Source organism: Amblyomma mixtum, chromosome 9 (genome assembly GCF_055824585.1).
Source record: "Amblyomma mixtum isolate Tamu chromosome 9, ASM5582458v1, whole genome shotgun sequence".
NCBI lineage: Eukaryota > Metazoa > Arthropoda > Arachnida > Ixodida > Ixodidae > Amblyomma > Amblyomma mixtum.
The window spans coordinates 83,161,749-83,185,874 of NC_143020.1; the positions used below are offsets into that span (position 1 = coordinate 83,161,749).

Consider the following 24,126-nt stretch of genomic DNA (forward strand, 5'->3'; position numbering starts at 1 on the left):
GACGGCGAAAAATCGATCCATGCGCAGGGGAGCGGTCAATGCCCTCCGCACTGCACGCTACAGCGGGCCTTCGCAACAGCGTTGGTCCGCGCCGTGCGGCTGCTCTGAAACGCGTGACAGTGAGTGACACGGGTCCGAACCGGCGTGTGGTCAACCCGCGCTCATCGTAAACGGTGAAGCCGACGGCTCGAAGGCTGTCGGAATCTGCTAAGCGGGCGACTGCGCCTCGAAAATAGCGCGAATGAATGGTGTAAGGCTTAGGTACGAACCCGATGCGGCGCCGTTTTAGGCACTTTGCGCGCCTTGTCAGCGACTGATCCCACACTGTGGGGCACCGCGGCACATTGGCATCGCGTTCTAGCGCAATCGCGAAAGCGCTGGGGCCGATGTTAGCGAGACAAAACGCATTACAATACTCACCCGCTTCGCACCGCAGGCAGGGCAAGCTCGCCACCGACGCTCAGCATAAACAGTTGAGTCGAGCGGAAGCCAGTGAAAGCCGCAGTTTCGTACATGCCGACGTCCTCGTTTTAGGTGTGACCTTTGATGAATTTACTCAAAACGCTCGGACACCGAAAGAACTTACTCGTCTAACTTCACTTTTGAACGCGACATGCCCGCGATCCCGTTTCACGCTTCTAGGGGCTCGCGATCGCGCACCACGTTAACGCGCGCCGCGCAGAATTCTCCAGCACGGTGCACCGCGCTCCGAGGGCAGGGAGCATACAAACGTTATTTCGCAATAAATGATCATTTACACGAAAAACCATAAATGGCGATATTAATTCTCCGGCAAATTCTACGCGTCTGTCAAGAATAAGTGCCAGTAATCACGTCGCAACACACATTTTCCTCTCACTAGGCCTCAGTACATGCTCCTACGATTGGAATGACCTCGATTCCAATATCGTCTCGGCGAACGCTTTCCGGCCTTGGCTGATGCTCGTAGTATATTTCGCAGGCACTTACCTTGCTGAATGCTTCTACCTGCGACACCTCTGCAGCTTCTACGCGCCTAAACAACACGTTTGCACAAACGAGAGCGATGCCCTCGAGGTTTGGCTTCTCCGCCTTCCGACCTTGCCGTGCAGGGAAGTGACATTCGCAGGAGAGCGCGCGTTATGCGCACGTCCATCGGATTTCTCGAAGACGGGAAACGCTCAGCCACGACGAAATAAACAGCGGCACGAATTTTATGCGTCCTCTGCACTACGGAGAAACTTCACGCAACGCTGTTATCAAGCTTACGAAGTTTATTACAAGGTCCCGCCAAAACTAAGCGATGCGCGCCAAATTTGAATGGCGCGACCGTTACGTTCCGCTTCTATATTGTGCTGCGAGCGGGAACAAAAACGCAGGGTCGACAGACATTTCGCATTTCTTTTCAACTAACCCCTATTTCTAAAACATTTACGTACAGGGAACAAATAGCTTCCCAGTAATGAACGCGAACACTTTTAGATAACATCAATTAATTCTGGAAAGGAAATGACAACTATCCGCTTTGCTTTTGTGATTGCGCGCAAATAAGTTATGTCGTTAAGAAGTTCGGTAAAATTAGGTGCACCGAGAGCCACAGAACAACACAGTCATTTTCACTGTTTTATTGCATCACTGACTCTGCTGTTTCATTCAAACAGTTTGTTGTCCAACTCCTGCCTTCAGCAACGCAAAAAAAAAAAAACACCTGCAGCAACAAGCTCCGCAAGAAAAAAATGCCGAGGAACAGAACAAGAAATGTTTATGCTCCTGTATAGAGCAATCCTGATCGCCCAAGGCGCGTCTCAACCACTGCTCCACAACTGAAGAGTGCAGGTACATACGAACCTCAAAGCAGTCCACCTATTTTTATTTTTTTCCCTGGGACACGTGTCCACTGCAGTACTCAAAAGCCTGTTGCCGAGACACCAAAAGGCACTTCATCGCCTACCCACTCGTTGCCACTGTTCTCCCCATTTTCCCTTTCTTCCCCCCGCCACTAGAGCGCGCCACTAGAGTGCGCACTAGTGTCACCACTAGAGTGCGCCACTTGGATGCTCTAGTAGACTCATGCACCGTGCCACGAATAGCAAAAACAAATTCTGGGAAAACGACGACCACAGAAGATGGAGAGGGAGTCCGAAACAACAGCTCCAATCCCTCATCAGCACACTTGTACACAAACATGATCTGTCTGGTAGGTGTCCAATGTTGTTCCCGGTCATGTGACGTCTCGTTAGCAAATGCTTGCCCCTAACGAGCTTCCTTTGCCCACAACCAAACATGCCTGCACATTGGAGGACGTGTCTGCTCCAAAATGCCACCTTCGTCGTTTGAACGTGCCTCGATGAAGAAGCGCTTTGTTGAGCCTACGCAGCGCGACGAAGCTGTCACTGCCTAAAGTGAACAGAACCTACTGAAAGCGAACGACAGGCAATCTACCGAAAACACAGACGGTAAAAGTGGTACAGGGTTCCAGTGCGCGACTATAAATTTCTCAAGGTGCAAAGTTGGACAACTACACCACACCCTGCACATGTTCCAAGCCCCCTTCTGTACTGCCAAGATCGATCGAAGGCTGCGAAACAACGCCCTAGCATTGGCCCTATTTACACTGCCCACAGACGTGGCATCCACATCATGCTCAGATTCAAGCACAGAATGCCAGCAGGCTTTGTTTTACAATCAAAACACAAATACAAGTGCTAAGTTTTTCCGCACAAGGGTTCGAGGAGGTTTGCTAACGCAAAACATAGGTTGCACAACCTGCAACACCCTAACTGCATTCAGCAAACCTGTAGTCCCACATTAATGCATGAATGACGCTTGGAGAGTTACGGCCAGTCTGAAAACTGTGCAAGCTGTAGCAACAACGCACTTCGGCGCCCACTTAAAAACAAAACAAAAAACGAAAAAAAAAAGGAGCAAGACACGAAACCCTGCCTTAAAAACTTGCCTTCGGCAGCCTTTACTTTGAAAAAAAGTTCAGCACTAGTGTTGCTTGCATAGCTAGCAGAATTCAGCAGGGTTCCGATTATGGTGGCAACGTCTCGATGGGCAACGTTGCCCCGATGTTGACTGCACGAACCGTTTCCATCCAAGTATCGACAAGCCACGAGCATGTCGACATTAAACGCGCACCAGTTATCGGCGTCCAAAAGTGTATGGCGCTCAAAGCTCAAAGACCGTGCGCGGCATGTCCGCTTCTACCAACCAACCAGCCATGAATGATTACAAACCTCTCTACCACGTACGGATGCGAGATGATCGACGCATCAATGACCGACGACCAAAAGCAATGGTTACATGTTTACGGGGTAGTCTGAGCAAACAAAAAAAGTTTTTTTTTGTTTTTTACACTCCACCTCATCACCTCTCTGCAAACTATACACTTTTGTCCTAGACGTATGGCAGAAAGAGCAGTTAGGTGAAACAACTAAAAAAACAAAGAAAGGCCAAGAAAGACCTGCTTACAGAGGTACAAGACATTCACAAAAAGCACAGCACAGTTCACACTAGCTAAAAAAAAAACTGACAGGGTTTGGAAAATTCCAGGCAAGCTGGCAAAATTATGAACGCGAGTGTCCAAGCATGGCAATTCAAAGCAAACTCAAGCCAGGCTGTGAAGATAGTACAAGTCGGCGGCATACCTCAAGTATGAAAGAACCTCCCCCCATCCACCCTACCAAAAAAAAAATGTTTTTATTATCTGGAAGTGGCAAACTCTGTTCTACCAATGCATACGAAACATCAGGCATTCAGGAAAAAGGTGTCTTGTATCAATGTCGCCATCTTCGCTAGATTCCATCCCCTCCAGCTGATATGGAAGGGCATTCCTTGGAATACTCCAACCACGCTCCAAGCTGGTGAATAATAGAGTTCAATCCTCTCTAAACAGAATCTTTTCCCATTAAAAAAAAAAGTTCAATCATTATCGAGCCTGTCCCAATTCCTGTAATTGAAGAGTCATCGGTCCATGCATGATGCTCAGCACATGAACAACTAGCTGGCGTATGTCACAGATTCATAACAAATACCTTTTTTGCTTGCTTCACACATAATGGCGTCCCGTGTGGTGATATAGGAAGACAACCGCCGCACACAAAGGAAGGAATGAATAATACAGAAGATACCAGTGAAAAGAGGCCTCAAACAAGCAAATAATAATCTCTTCAAACATGACATCATGGGCGAAGAAGAAGAGAGATATAGTGGCAGATTAAAAAAAAATTAAAAAAAGAAAACAGCCTTCTCATCAAAACAGGTCCCGAACATGATGATGCTCGCAGTTATCTCCACGCACAAGCACACGAGTCTCTCTTTTTCAATTCAGAGGGGAGAAAAAAAAAATAGTCCAGAGAGGAAAAGAAAAACACAGTAACATTCTACTCCACGATGAGGCAGCAACAAGACTTCCTAAGAGTTTTTTTCACAGCGGTCCATTCTGAACTTGTGGCTGTGGTGACGCTGTCGCTGCAGGCGCTCCTGCAACCTGAGCCACGCTTGTAGTCGGAGCCAAAATTTCGGCCGAGCCGTTGGAGGCCGCTGCACTTTGCGCGGTCGTCGTGGCAACGGCGGCCGATTCGCTGCTGGTTGTTCCGTTGCTGCTGGTCTTGTTCGCCGTGTCTTCTAGCCTGCACGATGAGAGGAGGCGGATTGTCCAACCATGTTATATAAGGTTAGGCAACGTTAAGGTTAAGCAACGTTGAGAAAAGACTGCTGTGCACTGAAGTGTGGTCGCAATGTGTTCTGTGAGATAAGAATGAGTTAACTCAAGACTATAATGCCGAACGAAGACTTTGATGTCGAAGGGGTGACATGGGTCTTCGAAACCAAGAAATAAAGAAACTGCAAAGGGAAATTTTTTATTCATTGACAGTTCTGAGTTTAATTTTATATCCTACCGACAGGTGCCTAAGCAGGAGTGGCATTCACAAAACATGTACACGTAACATAAAAAAGAAGCATAAAAACACCAGCCTATGGTTACTATGACTTTGTAACATGACATTCTGTGACAACAGCTTAGGGTCGTGAAAATGGCACAAGCACTGATTCGTGCCTTTGTGCACAGAGGGTATTATAAATCTATGACATGGTGCTTGGCTAAAAAAAAGGTGATTGGTTTTGAGGAAAGGAAATGGTCACATATCTGGCTGATAGCCCTAATAGAAAGGATAAAGGAGGGAGTGAAAGGAAGAAAGAGGTGCTGCAGTGGAGGGCTCTGGAACAAATTCGACCACCAGGGGATCTTTAATGTGCACTGACATCACACAGCACAAGGGCCGGCGCCTTTTGCATTTCACCTCCACGGAAACGCTCCTCTATTATCAGGGCCTGTCTGTTGAGCCGAAAACAGTGAACCACCCCCTTTCTTGTCCCTCTCTCCTACCCTTTCCACACGCTAGCTTTTCTGCCTATCAAGGCTCAGGCTGATCAAGCGGGCCCACCGTACTGCACCACATCACAGATGACCAGCGAATAAGGTGCCAGTGCTGTTCTCATTGAAAATGTGATGATCTGACAGGCACTGACAAGAGAAGAGGAACTGACAAGAGAAGAGGAAGTGATGATACAAGGAAGTGGTGATACGAGGAAGTGATGATACGAGGAAGTGGCGATACGAGGAAGTGGCGATACGAGGAAGTGGCGATACGAGGAAGTGGCGATACGAGGAAGTGGCGATACGAGGAAGTGGCGATACGAGGAAGTGGTGATACGAGGAAGTGATGATAGACTGGTAAGAGAAGAGGAACTGATAACTCATAAGATTGTCCACGCTAACGCATGCAGCGCATATCTCTCTGTCGCTACCGCCGCATAGCTCAAAGCCGAATATTGGTTTGATACTAGTAGTATTAGTTGATGATGTGCAATGCGCAGTGCGAAAGTGTGTTAAAGTTTAACACTAGCTAGGCATGATAGGCTGTGGCAACAGCCTAGTGCTATCGTGCAATGGTCAGCGAAGCTGAACTGTTCACGCCACCGCATTTTTTAAATCCTAGTTGTGATAATATTTACTTCATTTATTTACTTAAGGTTTGTTTAAGGTCACCCTCAAGGTCAAGCATTACAGTAACCGGTTTGACCTCACAGAGTAATGCTTTTGCACAAGAAAAAAAAAAGGAATGCTTCATCGCCAGAAAACGTACTTGGCAAGGGAGCATATGTTTAGTTGACTCCTGCAAGGCAGCTTCCCCGCGCCTTTCGGCGATGGCGCAGGGAAGCCTCCTTGAGGGTAAGGGTAAGGAAGGCAGGGCTCTTTTGCGCCGGACTGCGTGAGGCGCACCGATCTTACATGGCCGGACCTTGGCATCGCGCGCGCTTTGCCTCCAGTGAACGAAAAGGGCACAGGCAGAGAGTAGCCGAATTTCAAACTGACAGAGTGCTACTGTACGGGTTTTCACGAGGCAGAGGTCTCAAATAGCCACATATCAACGCCTAGTCAGCACTGCCTGCAGCGAGTGGAGAGACATGATGTGCATCTGCTCCTACACTTCATAACAACTGCACTGCATTAGGAGACAGGTAGGAGAGAGAGAAAGACAGATGGTTATACAGTAATCCCTCGTTATAACGAAATCGCTTTACTCGAAATATCGCTTTATTCGAAATTTCTTCCGGTCCCGACTCAAGCGCGTGCATTTTAAGCCGCATTACTCGAAGCGCATGAAGAGCTTGACCCACTTAGACCGAAATGGCGAGCGGAGGCATCGCCGCCGTGGCGGCGACCCTTTGTGCATGCAGAGCCAAATTAATACAGCGGACAAATTAGACTCATGCAGGCATAGAACAGGCCAGAAAAGTACCAAACCCATGATCGGTGCCCTGCCTAGTAACGGGCACCAAGAGAGTGCCGAGTGTCCCCTGCTTAGCGGGGCCAAATTCCATGGTGCAGCGCGCCCGAACTGTTAATCTCGGTCGGAAGCGCATTCCTGGTGTTCCCCGTGACAGAATCCACACGAAAATAAAGTATTCCTCGCGCTTTGCGATGCCAGAAAACCGCGGTGTCTTTGATGCGGAAAAGTGGCCGGTCATGCTCGATTCGCGCCATTCGACTAGACAAACGTTCTAAATGTGTGGTAGGGTGACTGAATTTTGTTGTTACGGCGGGGACACGTGTGCGAAAAGCAAGCGCGATTCACCTCGGCGCCGTGTTGCGAACGGCGCTGCAACGTCGGATTGCAGCTCGCTGCCTGCGTCCAACCTGCTAGATGTCAACGACGGGCCGCTTGCGGCAAAAGCAACGACGGGAAGCGGGAGCCAGTGCGAGCGCGGAGAGCAGCAGCGTCATGAAGACGTAGGGCGCGCTCCTTTGAGCCGGGCCGGCCTGCCCACGGCCGGTCTCGACGCGCTCGCTCGCGCGCGTCGAGACCGGCTGTGATCTGCGAGCCTTGATGCTGACCGCCGGCGTCTGAAAACGCAATCGTATTGTTTGTTCAAGTTCATAGCAAGCCCTGGGATAGATTAATGTAAAAAATGCTTCATTTCTGACGATCGTTGGCCAATACCGAGTTGCTGGTAGAGGTGATGACTGCGATACAAGCAAATTTCATCCAATAGCCGCTTTGGTGCTGCTCCTGCCTGATGCGGTTCGCCTGCCGTCTGCTAGCTTCGTTGCTGAAGGCGTCGCGGAAATCTAACGTACCTTTTATTATGGGACTAGTTGACAGTAAAGGGGTGCCAAGTGTAGCGCCTTTATTTGAGTGCTGTCCAGTCCCGAGGCGTAACAACTGCGGCATCGATGTGAAACCGGCTAGGCTTAGCGGCGACCAGGGAGCAGTGCGCAGTTTGTCACCCAGCGTTCCTGTGGGCGGCGTTGTTGCCGAAAGCTCCACTCTTGCACAGGTATGCTGTCGTTGCTCGAATGCAGGAGGCAGACTTTATGGTAGCATGGCTGCTTTGTATTTTCTTGTGTGAACGTGAAGCAAATCGAGCCTGCCGGCCTGTCGATCAGCCTGGATCCCGTCTGCATCACAAATCTGAGCTAAAGCTTGTTCTTGATATAGATAATAAACTCTGGTATAAGAAATTTGAAAACTGTATCATCTTTGAGGATCGCTGACCAATACTGAGTTGCTAGTAGAAGTAACTGTGCTACGAGCAAATTTTGTAGCGAAAACTACCGTATTTATTCGAATCTAGGCCGATAGTTTTTTAAAAAAAACGAGATGTAGAACTCTTATGTCGGCTTAGATTCGAGGATTTAGTTTCGAGGTTTCGTATTCGTAAAATACGAATAAATGTAGCACGCAGGTGGCGCCCCCACAAAACGCCAACGAAAGACAGCACTGTAGCCGTTGCTATCCGTAGCCGTTGCTATCCGTAGCCGATACTGATCAAAGCACACATGAGCACTGGCTGCCATTTTGGCCTTGTTCTGTTCTCGTGCGGTGGCGTGAGCACATTCGCAGCAGTTTTGAAGTTTTAGAGCGTGGTTTTTATCACCAACCCCATGGCACCAAACAGGCGGTGCCATTATAGTGCCGCCTTCACGCGGAAAGTTAAACTCGCTGCAGAGCAGTCGTCCAATCTTCAAGCCGGGCGGGACTTCGGCGGCTGATCCCGGGCTGGCGTTGCATATGTCTCCTCGCCCAAACGCCAGCCCGGGATCAGCCTGAGCGGGTTCCTGGCAATAAATGTCGTTTGCGTGCTGTACCTCTTGTTCGCAGTTGTTTTTTCGGCCGGCCTACAATCGAGGTAAGTTTTTTTTTTTCTGTGGCCTTCAACTTTCGGGTCTCGGCTTAGAATCGTGGCCGGCCTAGATTCGAGTAAATACGGTACATTGGTCACGAACTTTCGATTGCGCGGTGCTCCGATGAGGCACAGAGGCCGACCTTGAGCCGTTGCCTAGCAACCGCCGCAGCTGGCGGACGCTGCGCGGCGTCATCCGCCAGCTTTCTCGCAGTTGTGGCACAATTAAATCTCGACTGTTTTAGCTTTTTTGCGAGCGGTCGCTTATATCAAATTATCGCTTATAACAAATTTTTTCGCCATCCCGCTGACTTCGTTATAACGAGGGATTACTGTATGCTTTCAGAGCCTGTAAAGCACAACCAGCGAGCTAGGCATCTTCAGTGCAATTCAAGCCATTGGGAAAGTTAAAAAGCAGGCAGAAAAAAAATGTTAGAAATAAATGAAAAACAGCGGTCAGTGCAAAAGAGGAAGAAAAAGACAGAAAAAACAAAGAAAACTAGACCTATCCTGTTTTCCAGTAGGACGCCGTGAGCTTTTTTTATACACCCTCACTCTTCAGGTCATTTCACTGAATGGAAATCTTGCTCATTCTCCTTATGTAAAAGCCATTTTGACGCACCTAGCATGCTCATATAGCATTTGTGGGGGGGTTGGGGGGGGGGGGGGGGGGGCATTTCTGCTAAAATGAACTTCTGATAAGACGTATTTTCAAGATTCCCTCCGTTCCCTCCAAGTTCATCTTAAAGGGAGTGTACTTGCTTGATCCCACCATCTCTAGAGAATGGAGACAGCTTGAAGGTATGTAATCCATCAGCGATAGTATTAGAGAAAAGGGAGAATCCACTGTCATTAACGCCCCCATGCCTTGCCTGGCAAGGCATGGGGGGGGGGGGGTTAATGACAGTTGATGACAGCGGCCAGCATGTCTAGTAAGACGTATGTACCAGTTTGGGCCAAGCTCAAGTCAGGGAACGAAAAACAAAAATTGGAATAAAATCCGTCTCCAAAAGAGCAGAACTTGAGGTAGCCCATGTGCCATAGATTCCCCGGGAGACCAGCAGCTGAAGGAAAGATGGTGCAAAAAAAAAAAGGCTCACCTCTCTGCAGATGCTGTCTGCGCCACTGAGCAGGTCTTTGGCGGCTCGGCGGAAGAAGGCACGGGGCCGTTGGCACAGGGTACTGCCGTGGCAACCACCGGCTTCAACGCGGAGGAATGGCTGCTGCCTACACTGCTGCTTCCCGGCGATGAGTCGGCAGGGCCCGCATCAACACACTCTGGCAAACTGCGCAGATGGGGGGGGGGGGTTCCCAGAGAGCTCTTAAAAACGTCCACAAGAAGGCAATACCGTATTTACTCGCATAATGATCGCACTCGCGTAATGATCGCACCCTCGAATTTTGTTGGCAAAATTCAGTTTTTTTTTATTCCCCGCGTAATGATCGCACCCTGAACTTGCCGCGGCAATCTGGCGACGATGTCGAAGCTAGCCGACGATGATCGTACTTGCTTATCTGTCTGACAGATGGCACGTGCAGATTACCATCTTACTCTGTCAGCACTGCAGCGGCAGCCGCCTGTTGGTTGACCTGCGGTCACACGGGCAGTCTAAATGCGGTTATGCTTAACCGCGGATACCAAACTTAACTGCGGTTATCTCGAATCACGGTTCGCCGTTGTCGCAAGTCTCTCCACCATTCTGGGTTGCAGTGCAACGAACGAAGTGACGCAGTGATCCGGCTAAACTTTATTGTTTTCGTAAATAATAAGCCCTGGGATACGGGAACGTCAAAAATTAACCCTCCTTGAGGATCGCGGGCCTGTACCAAGTTGCTGGTAGGAGTAATAACTGCGATACCAGCTAGTTTTACGTTCTCAGCCGCGCAGTAGCTGCCGCCGTTGCAGCGCGAGTGACCCGATCTGCTTAGCTAGTTCCGCTGCAACGGCATCGCTGAAATCGATCGTATATATTTCTTTTAATATGAAACAATGAGGTTGTGAGTAAGGCAGCGCCATAAGTAAAACATTCATTATAGCGTTGGTCAATTCAAAAGTGCTGTCCACTGTGGCTTCGTTACGCAACAAGTTAGGCCTAGCGACAACTAGCCCTTTCATTGTCACGAACGTACCGGTACGTTTTCGCGCTTCCCCCCCGCAGTGTCACTGACGTACCGGTACGTTCTCTATCGTGTGTTCAAAATTTCGAGCTTGAACGCAAAGCTGATGCTCTTGGACTAGCTGCGCCATCTGTTGAATCTTTCTACAAGTTCGTATTTTCGCGCCTTACTGTTTTGGTACGTGTATTGAAGAGTACGGAGCGACTGCCATCCCACCCCTCCCTCTTTGCTGAGTGGCGCGGTCACTCCGCGTTCGCCGGATCATGACGCGCGCGTGTGGTTATGGGTCCAAGGGTTGTTCTGCCATCTGCCGTTGTTTTGCAGGTTTTTATTTTTCTTCTGTCGGCGTGTGAGCTACGGCGCTTCAAGTTCAAGGGCGCGCACCGTTGCCACTCCGAAAGTCAAAGAGACTGACACATGACTCGATCGCTGCTTTCGCTCTCTCGTCGCACCCTCGCTTGCGGCTGGAAGCAGAAAAAGCAAAGCCCCTCAACTTTGTTTTAGCCTTTTTCCAGGAAGAGGTGAGTTCCGCATCGTCAGATTCTGACGTTGAAACGGCGGGACCATCATCCCGGAAGTGTGCGACACTGGGGGTGCGTCACGGGCAGAAACACCCGACAGCGAAAGGGCTAGAGAGTACAGAGTGCCGTCGTCAGCCGCGCTCGTGTCCACGCCAATAGAGCATGGACTGCCCCCTTACCTGCCCCTCCTGTCTTGCCTCGACCAGACTTACCCCTTGACTGGGCAGCGTGACCTCACATGCGCGCTTCTACCAACTGTGCCATGGGGAGCATATCTGAAGCATATCTGCTCGCCTTTGTCCCCAAGTTTCATCGCTAAAATAAACCAGGAAGTACTCCAAAAATGTTGCTTCATGAACCGCGACGGCTCTGCATAGCGGCGAAACGCTCAAACAATGCACTTTTTTTTTTTTCTACAGTTTTCTGCCTAAACACCCCCTAGAGTAGATTTCTTCACGACTGTTTAATCTATTCTGACCCCTGTTTGTTGCACTCCTAGGACCATAGTGCAAGTCAAGACATTCTTTGTCTTTAAAATTCGCAAACATAAATTTCTTGTACAAAATTTTCCTCTCACTACGGGTGTGTCAATGAACACTGCATCGCAAAAATTCGAAACCAAAACTTGTGCTCCACAAAAAGAAATATTCTAAGCACCTCTTGACCTGTAGCTTGCCAGTAGGAACACAATGAATGTTTAACCAGACTTCTGCCACATTTTCTACTCTAGTGCACTATAGGTATTGGTTTTTATGGGGTTCAACACCCAAAAGCAACTCAGGCCACGAGGGCTGGATAATTTTGACCACCTGGGATTCGTTAACATGTACTGACATCGCACGGGACACGGGCCTCTAGAATTCCGCCTCCATCTAAATTCCACCGCTGCAGCCTGGACTGAACACGCATCTTTCGGGTCACCATAACCACTGAGCCACCGCAGTGGTGTATCTGGTGCAGTATATAATTGAAACAGTGCCATCATGATTACTGTAGTAGCGCCACTACCTCGATGACACTGTTCTTACAACTTCTCCTGCAACATTAGAGATTTTCTTGGGTTCAAGAGTACCATAAAGACCCGCATATAATACGAACCCGAATATGATACGAGGTAAAGTTTTAGAGAAGCGAAATGAAAAAAAAAAGCTTTACCCACGTATAATACGAGTGATGAAAGCTCATAGAAGACTTTCAAATCGCACCCCGCACTGCACTTCAATGACTTTCTTCTTCAGCAGCGTTTTCTTCGGACATTTCTTTGTCCGACAAATCATCCCAACTGCACTCATCTTCTGTGCCTTTGAGGGCATTCAAAATGCCACACTTCTTAAAAGAATGACATATAATATCTTCTGGGATGGCCACCCACACGTCCACGATCCATTTGCACAGCGTGGCTGGCGAAGCCCGCTTCAGCCGCCCGGTTGGCGGCACTGCAGGCTCACCTGAGCGCATCCACTCTGTGTAGCCCAGCTTGACTGCGTCCTCGAAGGGTTTGTTTACAAAAACATCAAGGGGCTGCAGTTGTGACGTCACCCCACCCGGAATCACAACGAGTTCAGTGCCGCAGTCGCATAGCAGCCTCTTCACCGAGTCGGCCAAATGGCAACAAAACGCATCCAGCACAAGCATGGACGAACGGACGGACAAGGATGGATGACCACCGGTGCACCCAACGGATCAACAACAAAGAAACGACATCGTGACGTCGTTTGTTGACAGTAATGGAGCCAAGCCGTACCCATGCGCCAATAGCAAACCCAAGCCGTAGCCACGCTGCAATAACGAAACCAAAACTTCAAGCACCTTCGAAAATTTTTGTTCGGATCCACATATAGTACGAGGCATAAATTTAGGACACCACGAAAAAATCCTCCTATTATATGCGGGTTTTTACAGTACATGGCAGTTTCGACACTCATTGATGACAGTTCAATTTCTTTTTTCTATGTGTCGGGAAAACTTAGGCACAAAATTCACCTGGCTTTAAACAGTCATTTCAGAGTAATCTGAGTGAAGAGTCAAGCTTCACCGGCTCACACGAAAGCATGCACGTGCTGGTGACTAGCGAGTCCTTACCGGTTCCCTTGAACGCCAGCATCTGCGGAAGAGCTGACTTCCTCGGAGTTCAGCTCGATGCAGTTCGCACTGGCCACGTCGGATGCCGAGGCCTTTGGTGTGCTGTCCGAGCACTCCACCCTGGGCACATCACCGGCTGTCGTCGACTCAACTGCGGATTTCTGCTCCAAGGCACTTGGCTCGGACTGGCTGCCAGCGGCTGCTGTTGGCCCCGGCACTGCTTCTGCACGAGCAGTCGCAGCATGATAAGAATGGCATTTTTTTTCATGAAATGAGCGGTTAAAGGATTTGGGAAAAATAGAAAGTCTCTCCAGTATATGAGAGCGAAAGTTCCTGAAAGTGTGTGCAACTTCAGAGAATTGTTTGAAATGCAACAAACTGAAAGTTCCCAACGTGAAATATGCAATAGATACAACCCAGCTATTAGGCATAGCTGCTGATAAGAAAACAAACTAGTGAAAATGTCGAAAAACAAGTGCTAAGGCAATGATAAACTCTGCTGATAAGACAACCAACTAGTGACAGTGAATAAAAGCAAGAGCTAGGGCAATGATAAACTACTGTAAAAGTCTAGCTTGGTATGCTTGTTGGCCAATAAAAATCCAGTTAGCAGCAATGGAAACTACAAGCAAAACGTTTCCACAGAAGAAAAGTAAAAACGGTAGCTTACTGTGCTTTGTCAAACCACACTTTGTCACAAGCAACATTCTTACACAAAAAGCAAAAAATAAGAAAACCGAGTGAATACCACTCAAATTTATACTTATGCGTGTTTCTTGCTTGTGCACCCACAATGTTTGAAACTGCAGTGAGACAAATTTGTACCGCTGCTGAAGCAAGGCTGGCAGGGACACCGGTTGTACTTTTGGGAGTCTCCAACAGATGGCCTCAGCTTACCGGGTCCTTTCGTTGAATCCGGTTCATCTGTGGGCTGTGGTGATGAAACCACGGGCGCCTGGACTTCTGGGGGCGAGGGCACAGGTTCAGAGGTTTCCATGGCAACCGGCATGGCTGGTGTTGTCGTGTCTGCAGCACTGCGTTGCACGCAGACAGGCAAATCACTTCAATTAACACCAGAGGTGAAGTCTCGCATTTCTGACTTTTATGATTTTTTTTTTACTCAGAAGCATGAATTTTTCCAACTCTCTGACAGCTGCTGATATTTTCCGAGTGCCTTTTAAGGCGAAACCCTGTAATGGCTCTTACTGTCATCCGTTAACAAAGCGTGTCACAAGCATTTAACTCGGAAACTAAAAAAGATCAGAGAAATCCAATGGTTGCTTCAGATAGAGGAGGAAAGAATGAACCTAGAAGCCAAGTTTGATGACTGCAGATTAATTAGTTTAGTTTAGTTTATGGGGTTTAATGTCCCAAAGCGACTAAGGCTATGAGAGACGCCATAGTGGAGGGCTCCGGAAATTTCGACCATCTGGGGATCTTTAACGTGCACTGACATCGCACAGTACACGGGCCTCTAGAATTCCGCCTCCAAAGAAATTCTAGCCGCCGCGACCGGGATCGAACCCGCGTCTTTTGGGTCAGCAGCCGAGCACCGTAACCACTGAGCCACCGCGGCGGCCAGATTAATTAGTAAATTAATTTCATCATTTTTGCCTATAATTAATTTAGATTAATTAGTAAATTAATTATAGGCAAAAATGATGAAATTGCATCGAAATAGCGTGGACGTCGATATAGCCACAGGACGTTGATATAGCCAGTGTGACGTCACATCCACCGGAAGTCGTCACGGCATAGTGAAGAATGTCACAGAATGAACAGAAAAACGTCGGATTGGTGTAAAATTAGATGGGAAAATGTGTAATTAAGCGTAATTAACACTTAAGATCCCCGAAAGGTGTATAATTTGAGTATCGATATAGCCACGGGAACGGTGTGACATCCCCAAGACATCACGACTGCCAGTAGACATCACGTCCACTGGCAGTCGTCATGGCATAGTGTCCTCGACTTTCGCCTCTGAACACTTTAGCAGCCCAAGTGTCCTCCCAATTTTTGACATGCACTTCAAAGCATGGTACCCCCAGCCACCAAGCCTGCAGAAAAATGATCGAAATTCGCAAATCCTAGTAGTTAATACCTGATTTTCTGAAACCTATCCAACCTCATAATCTGGGTAGATTTAGAAGCCAAAAAGGCTAGGCTTTGGATTGACTCTACTCCTACTGTGAACCAAGTCACCAATGATTTGCACTCTGGGCGGTCAATTTTGCATGCAAATCATAAACAGCCACTACCAGGATGATTCTCTGGAATGCGAATCCGGCAATAACAAAGTAAGCACAGCAAGGTAGTGTAGAATTTCAATGATACAAATTGCACTCTTTGGCGGCATCAATAAGCATCAATTCCGCAACAGTGACTAATTTAAAACAGAACACTGACAGCACTTTCGGACCTTCATAAGTGCGTGCGCACACACACACACATTAAACTTTTTTTTTTAATTTTCACAAACTGCATTAACAATATACAGTAAAACCTCGTTGATAAGTTTTCAACAAAATGAGGGGGAAAAACATATTATCCTGAAAAACATTTGATCCAAACCACCTAATTATGAAAAATATAACTGATGAATGAGGTACAAGGGCATTTATTGACAATTTCACTTCATAAAAATCTCGACTAGCATTTCTTGGCGCAAGATCTGAACAGATCCTTATTTAGTGCTGGCAGAATTCAGACAGTGCCTGCGCTGTCTTAACCGTGGATAGAACTTCGTAAGACATCTGGTTCGTTGATGGCAAGGACGAAAGTAACCAAAATCACTTCATCAATTTTGGATGCTTCGCCCCTTTACACCTAAGTAGGACAAGCCATCGTGGTAACTGACTGTCGCAGAATCTCTGCCCGCACATATGTAAGCGCATCGCTTACGTATGTAACCCCCCCCTCCCGTTCTTATGCATCACGGAGAAAACTCAGCGTTTCCCCTCTTCATGTCGCGTACCCGCAAAAACGGCTCTCTCGAATGCTAGAGCGCCGTTTCTATTTTTGTTGGTTGTAACGGTAGTGATGATGGTAGTGCTTCACCTCTTTGTACTTAGGAACTGCAGAGGAGCTGCCACAGCTGGTGAACACCGCTGCAGTTCAGCTCTTCATGTCACATGCCCTCAAGCTTGGCCCACTTATATGTTTGCACATATGCGGATCGTCAATAAACTTATTATACGTACACAATTTGTTGAAATTTTAAATGCAGTAGACAAGAAATCGTGTTACCCGGGAACACATTAACTGGGAGAAGTAGTACAGTGTAACTCTAAGGGACATTTTTAATGTTCGCAATTTTGGGCGTACGAACTGGGAAACTGTATGAACCAAGATGTATCAACGAGGCTTTACTGTTTTCTCTATGTAGTACATACATTTCATACATAACACTTTGTGCACTTCATAAGTACATTACGTACATTTATGTATGCTTTATACATAAAAGCTGTATTCCGTGATAAGCTACTCTGTGTTACTTCACTTTTTATGCCTGCTTCTAAGCACTGCCAAAGAGCCAACAGCACGCTAGAACAAACGGAGACTCACGCCTCAAAATTTGCTGCGCCAAAGTTGGCAAAGTTGTCAAACGTGGCCCACCCGGACTCGGCGTTCGATGTGGCGGCGTTGTCCCACGGACTCGTCGTGTCCATGGCAACTGTGTCCACTGCAAAACCCCCCCCAAACTACTTCACTGATCCGTGCAACAGGTGACGCAGTTTTTGCTGCTCCAGGAACACAATCCTTCAAATGTGCTCTGGTTTAGGCAAAATCCAAGCAACTTTTCAGCAGCTAGAGCCATCATAAAAAAAAGGCATCCTATTGCGGGAATGTTATATTCACGTTTCCCTACGCGGCAGAACATGGCAGAAGCCTGAAAACATCCACAAGTACTAATACTGCAAGAATGAACACGGGAGCACCACAACTAGGTCTGAATGCCAAGGCTAAACTGGAGCAAATTAAAAAAAATATATTTAAAAATGAAAACATTAATGCAAAAACCTGAAGTGTGATTTCGAGCCGTAAAATGGACCAACCACTGAAAGCCAAAACCAGGGACAAACTCAAAAACTGGAAGGATCAACACCAGGACTTCCAAGCACTATGTCCTGTTTGTCGTCTCTCTGCCCAGCCAAAGTTACAACTAACGACTACAGAAAAGAACTCTTCAAAAATTGTTGATGGTTTACCTTAGTTAAACCTGGCGTGTAAGAGAAAGGTTCAATCCCCAAAGCCAAACTATGAGTCTCGTCACTGTTTCAACTACAAGCAGCACTCTTAGCATAGCTTTCGCTTACGCACCAGGTTTAACTAAAGGTAAGCCGTCAGCAATTTTTTTTGTTTGACCTTGACTTGACCTTATGATAACCTTGGTGTAGCACCATAGCAACACACCATGGCCCTCCTGTGGTTTGACCTCTAAATTGCTTGAAGGTGAAAACCGCAAGTGCCGCAAAGAAAGCCCAAGGTCCCGTAGTGAAGCTTTCCCTTCAAAACCCAGAACGGACCGAGCTCCAATGGTACGAACCCTGGAATCCCCCAGGAGAAAGTGACAAGCTTTGGCTGCACTCACACTCGGTGGCCGGGTCAACCTCCATCTTGACCTCCTCGCTAGACGTGGCGACGGCGGAGGGGCGCGGGCCCTCGTCGTCCTCCGAGTCGCTGCTGTACGGCTCCTCGCTGTCGTCCGTCAACCTCCTGAGAAGCAAGCGGTGCGCCCTGACCCAATCACTGTGGCCGCCGTGCTCATCGCAAAACAGCACAGCACGCTGGCAAACTGTGCCACATCTCTTCAATCGCCACCGAACAAGCTAGCGCAGTGTCACTTGCAGCAGGTGCCCCTTTGTCACGCACTCGAGTTTTTTAGGTAGATTTTTACCGTTTTACGGAATTTTTTTACGGTATCCAGAAAGTGATACACAAAAGCACTTCACCACTTTGGTCTTCAAAAGGCGCCTCTGGACACACAAAGACATCCACCCTTAATATCGCAACTGCTAACAAATGCGGCAAGTTAAAACAAGCACAAAAGTTTATCTATTATACCTCAACACATGTGCATTACAGCTGCTTATCACAATCTCATCTCCACCCCGCTTATTCACATAAAAAAAGCGCAAAAAATGGCAAGCAGTGCTTCTTAACAGCTTCAACCAGAACAGGTACTTGATTAATGAATTGTACACAATGGCTACAATCCATTCCTTGCACCCTCCTTTATGCGTAACTATGTCACGCTTCACTTAAGCGTAACCAATCAGAAAAAAAAAAGAACTCGCCTAGCAGCAAACACACAGCAACTCTACTTCTCACAAACACATGCAAACAGGCACGCACGCACACACTAGCACACATGGCTAGATGTGACTTTACTTACTTCAGTACAAGCCTACAAATGACAAAAAGAGAAGAAAAAAAAAAGCCGAAGTACAGTTAACAGCAGCCACAACATATCCACATGGATGCTCGAAGCAATCAGTAACGCTACAACTATTGTAAGAATGATGCAAGTGTACAGCATTGCCTTAAAAAATACTTTAATGCAAAGGTTCCTTACTAAGAGAGAAGAACCCTGTGGTATGTATCTGGGCTTGCTCATATGTATCTTGACTTGTTCACTTGTGCTGAAGCTTAATGTTCCAACTATGAAAATGCCGTAGCCCACAGCGGCCTTTTTTTTACAGCAGTCGACTTCCGCTACAACAGAAGCCACATTAGAACATGTACAAGCTTATGCGCATCGTCTATTATGCAACCTGCTGAAGGACCTGTGCAGGCCAGTGACTGCAGTCAAAACAGGCTTATCGTGACCACATGCATTTCACCTTCCAGAGCAAACCACAGCGGTCCCCTGAAACTCCAGAGTAAGGCACTTTTCAAGCCTGAGCTTAGGAACCAATCAAAAGCATTCAATATGTGCTTCACTGTGTCCTACAAAAACGACCAAAACATGATGCATGAGCGATATTCAAGAAGTGCACACTCGGAGACTATTCAATCAACCACCTCGCAAGAGCGCAGGGCACTGAGGTGTCTTCCACGCACTGTGTGCTGCCTTATAAACACCAAAATCTTCCATGCCCCACAATTCTGAACGGCAACTCATTTCCGTCATGCCAAAGGTTAAAAGTTTTTGTGAGAGCCGCAGATTTGTGACAGAGAACGATGACAGCACCTGCGGGCACGGGTGTCGGGTGACAGGATGACCTCCTTGTCGTCCCAGATGTCGTCGTCGCTGTCGGCGTCGTCCAGGGTCTGAACTTTTTCCCGACACACACGCTCAAATAGCTCTGCGTGACTCTGCTTTAGGGAAGAGAGACAAAAAGAAAGAAAAGAAAAGATCTACACTCGGCGATCTCAAATCATGATTCTGAATTCGTCAAGCAGAGACTGGCTGTGACAAGTGGCACTAGCATCTTTGCTGCTGTTTAATTTGTACTAAATAATTCAGTCACAGGCAACTGATAATTATTGCGCCACTTCCATTCACTGTGAAGAGCAATGGAGCTATGCTCGGCTGAAAAAGGAAGAAGAGTGCCTGTTGTGGATAATAAAGAATTTTAGTTTTTAATCCAAGTTTAAAAACTGCACTATGAGAGTCATTGCTATCCAAAAGTCCAATCTTTTCTGCAAGCTTATAGGACATACAACTTACCATGTTGACTTCAGGTGGCAACTGAAAGTTTGCTCTCGCTAGCTGGTCTAGTTGGCCACTGCAAATGAAAAACTTGGTCAAGCTGAGGCAGCTACGACGCACTCTTGCAATGAGCCGAACATCGGAACAGCACCTTGAATAAACGTTTTATTTACCCCACTACCGTCCCGCTCCGGAAGATACAAAAGAAAATTCTTTTGGCTTGGAAAGTTCAAAAGCCTTCAGCAGAACACGGCTTGCTCAGCAGACAGGCGAACAGTATATTTTTCGTAAAAGCACAGACCTAAGGAGCAATAACATTTTTGTTTCAAATCCTATACCTCCGTGATCCTATACCTCAGTAATCTTATACCTCAGTAATCCTATACCTCCATGATCCCATACCTCCGTGATCCTATACCTCAGTGATCCTATACCTCAGTGATCGTATACCACCAGCACCTAAGTCAGGACGTGAACTAGACAGCGTGTACCTTACGGAAGCCAGCAGAAACTAAAACCGAATCTATAGCACTGAAGACTCGAGAGCATTAAACGCAAAACTGAAACAGTATAAAAGTTGAACTAAAGATAAACTGATGCTGCCCTGTATGAATTAATTACTACGTTATAATAAGAGGCTATGCTCACTAAAAGAACACTTAGAGGAAGCGAGCGAAAAGGTTGGGTTGCCACTACTCACACAAGGTTTTCGTCCGCCTCGACGAACTCGTCGTCGTTGAAGCCGAACTGCTCGACGAAGTTGCTCGTCACCTGCTCCATCTGGTAATCAGAAAAGGCCTGCGGCCACATTCGCACCGACGTCACAAAGGTCACGCCACGGTCACGCAACATGTGGTCACGCCACGGCGACACCCACGCAGGACGGACAAAAGTGCCACGAAATGAACACACAAGGACTAGACGTAGTAGGCGGGGGGAAAACACAAAACGGTCACGACCACACAGCTACGGATAAAAAAATTGACTTTCTTGACAGCAAGGACAATTTATAATTTCAGCGAGCAGGGCAATTGGGGAAACAGTGTAAGATGTAAAAAAAAAGGGAAAAAGAAAATAAGTGACGGGCAAAGCTTGCAGAGATGTCAGGCGCACATGCAAACAAACCTTGCACACACACACACAGCCTAGTGTTAGCCTAAAGGTAGAGCGCATATTGTAACAATGCAAAATAAAGGGTACTGTAGGAGCTTATCGAGATCCCCCGATACTGCTTGCACAGTTGTCCCCTGTAGTGCCAATTTTCACAATTAAGCCAATTACCCAAGCATTAAAGGACATTTGATAAAATTTAATAAGATTAAGATAACTTATCTGTCTCTAAACAGGACTTTATAAAATTTAATATTACGATAAACACTCCAATCAGCACTTCTGTTGTAGCAGCCTTCAAAATGGTACCTTTTGTAGTATATTAAGGGTGCCGAGTGCGTGACAAATGATGACGCTCCCAAAAAGTCCGGCTTCAAAAATAAAAGCCATGAAATCACTATAATACCCTGCTTTAGTAGTTCCTTGACCTCGACATGCCACGAAAAGTTGAACTTTAATAAAAAGAATTAAAAAAACAAAACAAAAAAACACAACATAGCTTACCACAGAGATTACGTGAAAAGGCCAATGACGACACAAGCGTAACTCTACCTCTGTGAAGCCTCATGCCCGTAGCATGCTCGATGCCGGCAGCAAGCAGCCACTAAGCCAAGACAAGCCAGCGGACGAGGCTGCCAGTGGTTTCCGCAACCAAAACGTGCAGCACGGCCAAGGAGGCAGCCACAACCAAAACCAGGCAAAACGTGGAGAGAGCAGGCACGATAGGGAGGGTGGGGAAAAAAGGGTGGGGGTGGGGGGTGGAGACGGGGACTTGGAGGCCGAGGAGGGGAGAGAAGACAGACAAAGGAAAGAAACCCTATCTCACCTGCTGCACAGACCTTGGGAAAACCTGCAGTGTGGGGAAGCGGGGAAGAAGGAGGGTTAGAAAAAAACGAAAAAACAAATCCCCTGAGAGGAGTAGAAGAGAAAAAAAAATAACAACCAAGAGCCATAATAGGGGAAGAGAAGATAGGGACACAAAAGAAGGCCTTCACGGAGAAGTGAATCGGGGTGAGTCGTGTCACGTCACAAGAGACGCCGGCCACGCAAACACCAGAGAGAGAGAGACCGGCCGCACAGACGTCAGAAAGACGCAAGAGGAAGAAGAAGAAGGAGGAGAAGAAAAAGAAACAAATGACAGCAGGCAAAAAGCCCGACACAAGAATTATCAAGTCCTGGATCCGCTGGGGGGAGCATGTGCGTCACGTGTTGTCACACCTGACAGTGCTCGGGTAGCAGTTTCCGGCCCCAACAGTGATGGGATGCATGCAATCAACCCGATTATGGTCTGAGTGTCCGTTTTTACAAAAACGGCGAGGAAATGCTAAGCCCATATATCCTTTTCCCGTCACTGATGATTCTATATCCATGTGCATTCAAAACCACCATTCATACAAAGCAAAAGCATGAAAGCATCGGAAAAATAATGCACAGTCGATGCGTGGAGAATAAATTCAGTTGAAAGCTCTTACTAGCAAAAGTGAATAACTGAACACCAAGTTTACAAGGGAAAGCCCAAACATAAGCAGGTGCTTACTGCCAAACGAAATCTCACTGGCTGACTGGCCAAGTGTAAATTTTACTTCCCGATATGCTCTAGTGCTCAAAAACTGAGTCTTGATATTTTAGGCTCACTTCTATCATGACGGCTTATTCAAACCTATTCAGCTATTCGGGCTATTCAGTTTGCAACCAGGAGGCCAGCAGCATGCCAGGAGAGTTAACCTGATTAACCGTTCCTGTCATGACAACCCATTTCATTCCATAAAACAGTGGAAAGCAAACACCCTAAAAAAAAAAATGACCCAAACACCACCATAAACTCCAAGAGACCAAAAGTGTCGACCTCCCAGCACCAGACTTCCAAGTGAAAACAGCTTAGGAGGAGTCTGACCAAGTCCGAGATCACCCCCGCATGACACTTCCCCGAGCCAAAGTCATTGCACCGGTGGCCACGTACCTGCTGGAGCGCTGCCTCTTGGTGAAAGCTGACGTCACGTGGATCAATGCACTCGTCATCGTCCGTGCTCGACACGTTGGGCATTCCGCCAGCCTGAAGAGGCAACGGCGCCGAAGTTAAGCCTTTTGCCACATGCTACGCCCAATGCTGACAACACTTCATCAAGGTGTACCCTAACGCGAAGACAGTAACCCACAATTGCCCTTCCAGGTTTATCCAGTCCCCAAGGACAACCTTTCTTCAGGGTACTAACCCTACTGCAGGCTGTTTGAACCCTGAAGATAAACAAGACAGCTGACACGTGTCGAATATTGTCACTGCATAGCCAAGTACAGTCTTGGCCAGAAGTAACCAGGTGCACATTTTGTTTGTCATGCGTATAGTGGAGACCTTACAGCTTCCCTTAAAGGTGCACTGAAGAGGATTCTGAACTTGACTTTTTGCCGCGGGAACTTGATCTACACGTTCCGAGCTTTCTTAGAAACTTCGATTTATTGCCCTGTGTGGCCGATTTCCGTAATTAAATCGAATTAACGTCCGGCTCCCGCCTTTTTTTTTTTAATTCTGCCACGTACGGTGGGCGGAGTCGACCAACGCGTGGAGCGCCTTTCACCCAGTCCCGTGGAGGCTTTGCTTTCGCTTTATTTTGTTTTTTAGGTTTCCATGAATAAATAGTTTCATTCGCAGATAATATAGCCGCAAAATAAGCCCGAAGAAATAAAAATACGCGCAGACTATTTGCTGCTACGGACTACTACGTATTACTCCGCCGATGGCAGAGCGGCAAGCAGCCACGGGACTGGGTGAAAGGCGCTCACGCGTTGGTCGACTCTGCCCACCGTACGAGGGAGAATTAAAAAAAAAAGGCGGGAGCCAGACGTTAATTCGATTTAATTGAGGAAATCGGCCACACAGGGCAATAAGTCACTGTTTCTAAGAATGCTAGGAACGTGTAGATCGAGTTCCCGCGGCAAAAAGACAAGTTCAGATTCCTCTTCAGTGCACCT

At 47.4% G+C, this 24,126-nt stretch overlaps 2 protein-coding genes across 7 annotated transcripts in view; both read right to left on the minus strand.

Moving 5' to 3' along the window:
* LOC149329899 (SIN3-HDAC complex-associated factor) overlaps positions 1-1,086 on the minus strand; it is a 30,455-nt gene extending 29,369 nt beyond the window's left edge. Inside the window, exon 1 of one of the 2 annotated variants that reach the window (XM_089560633.1) lies at positions 970-1,086. The gene's annotated coding sequence lies outside the window, so the exon portion shown is untranslated. Of the gene's footprint in view, positions 1-420; positions 529-969 lie in introns of those variants that run through there. The other variant, XM_089560630.1, reaches the window with a different exon arrangement.
* A 503-nt stretch (positions 1,087-1,589) lies between these two features.
* fmt (phosphatase 6 regulatory subunit 1-like protein fmt) overlaps positions 1,590-24,126 on the minus strand; it is a 39,044-nt gene continuing 16,507 nt past the window's right edge. The window contains exons 14-24 of one of the 5 annotated variants that reach the window (XM_089560635.1): positions 23,120-23,212; positions 21,986-22,009; positions 20,750-20,847; positions 20,068-20,125; positions 19,588-19,712; positions 17,986-18,110; positions 16,959-17,076; positions 14,292-14,428; positions 13,395-13,617; positions 9,774-9,959; positions 1,590-4,613 (exon numbers count right to left, since the gene is read on the minus strand). In XM_089560635.1, coding sequence (XP_089416761.1) covers positions 4,409-4,613; positions 9,774-9,959; positions 13,395-13,617; positions 14,292-14,428; positions 16,959-17,076; positions 17,986-18,110; positions 19,588-19,712; positions 20,068-20,125; positions 20,750-20,847; positions 21,986-22,009; positions 23,120-23,212 — 1,392 coding nt within the window. In that variant the 3' untranslated portion in view covers positions 1,590-4,408. Of the gene's footprint in view, positions 4,614-9,773; positions 9,960-13,394; positions 13,618-14,291; positions 14,429-16,958; positions 17,077-17,985; positions 18,111-19,587; positions 19,716-20,067; positions 20,126-20,749; positions 20,848-21,985; positions 22,010-23,119; positions 23,213-24,126 lie in introns of all 5 variants that reach the window. The other 4 variants (XM_089560638.1, XM_089560636.1, XM_089560634.1 and 1 more) reach the window with 4 other exon arrangements.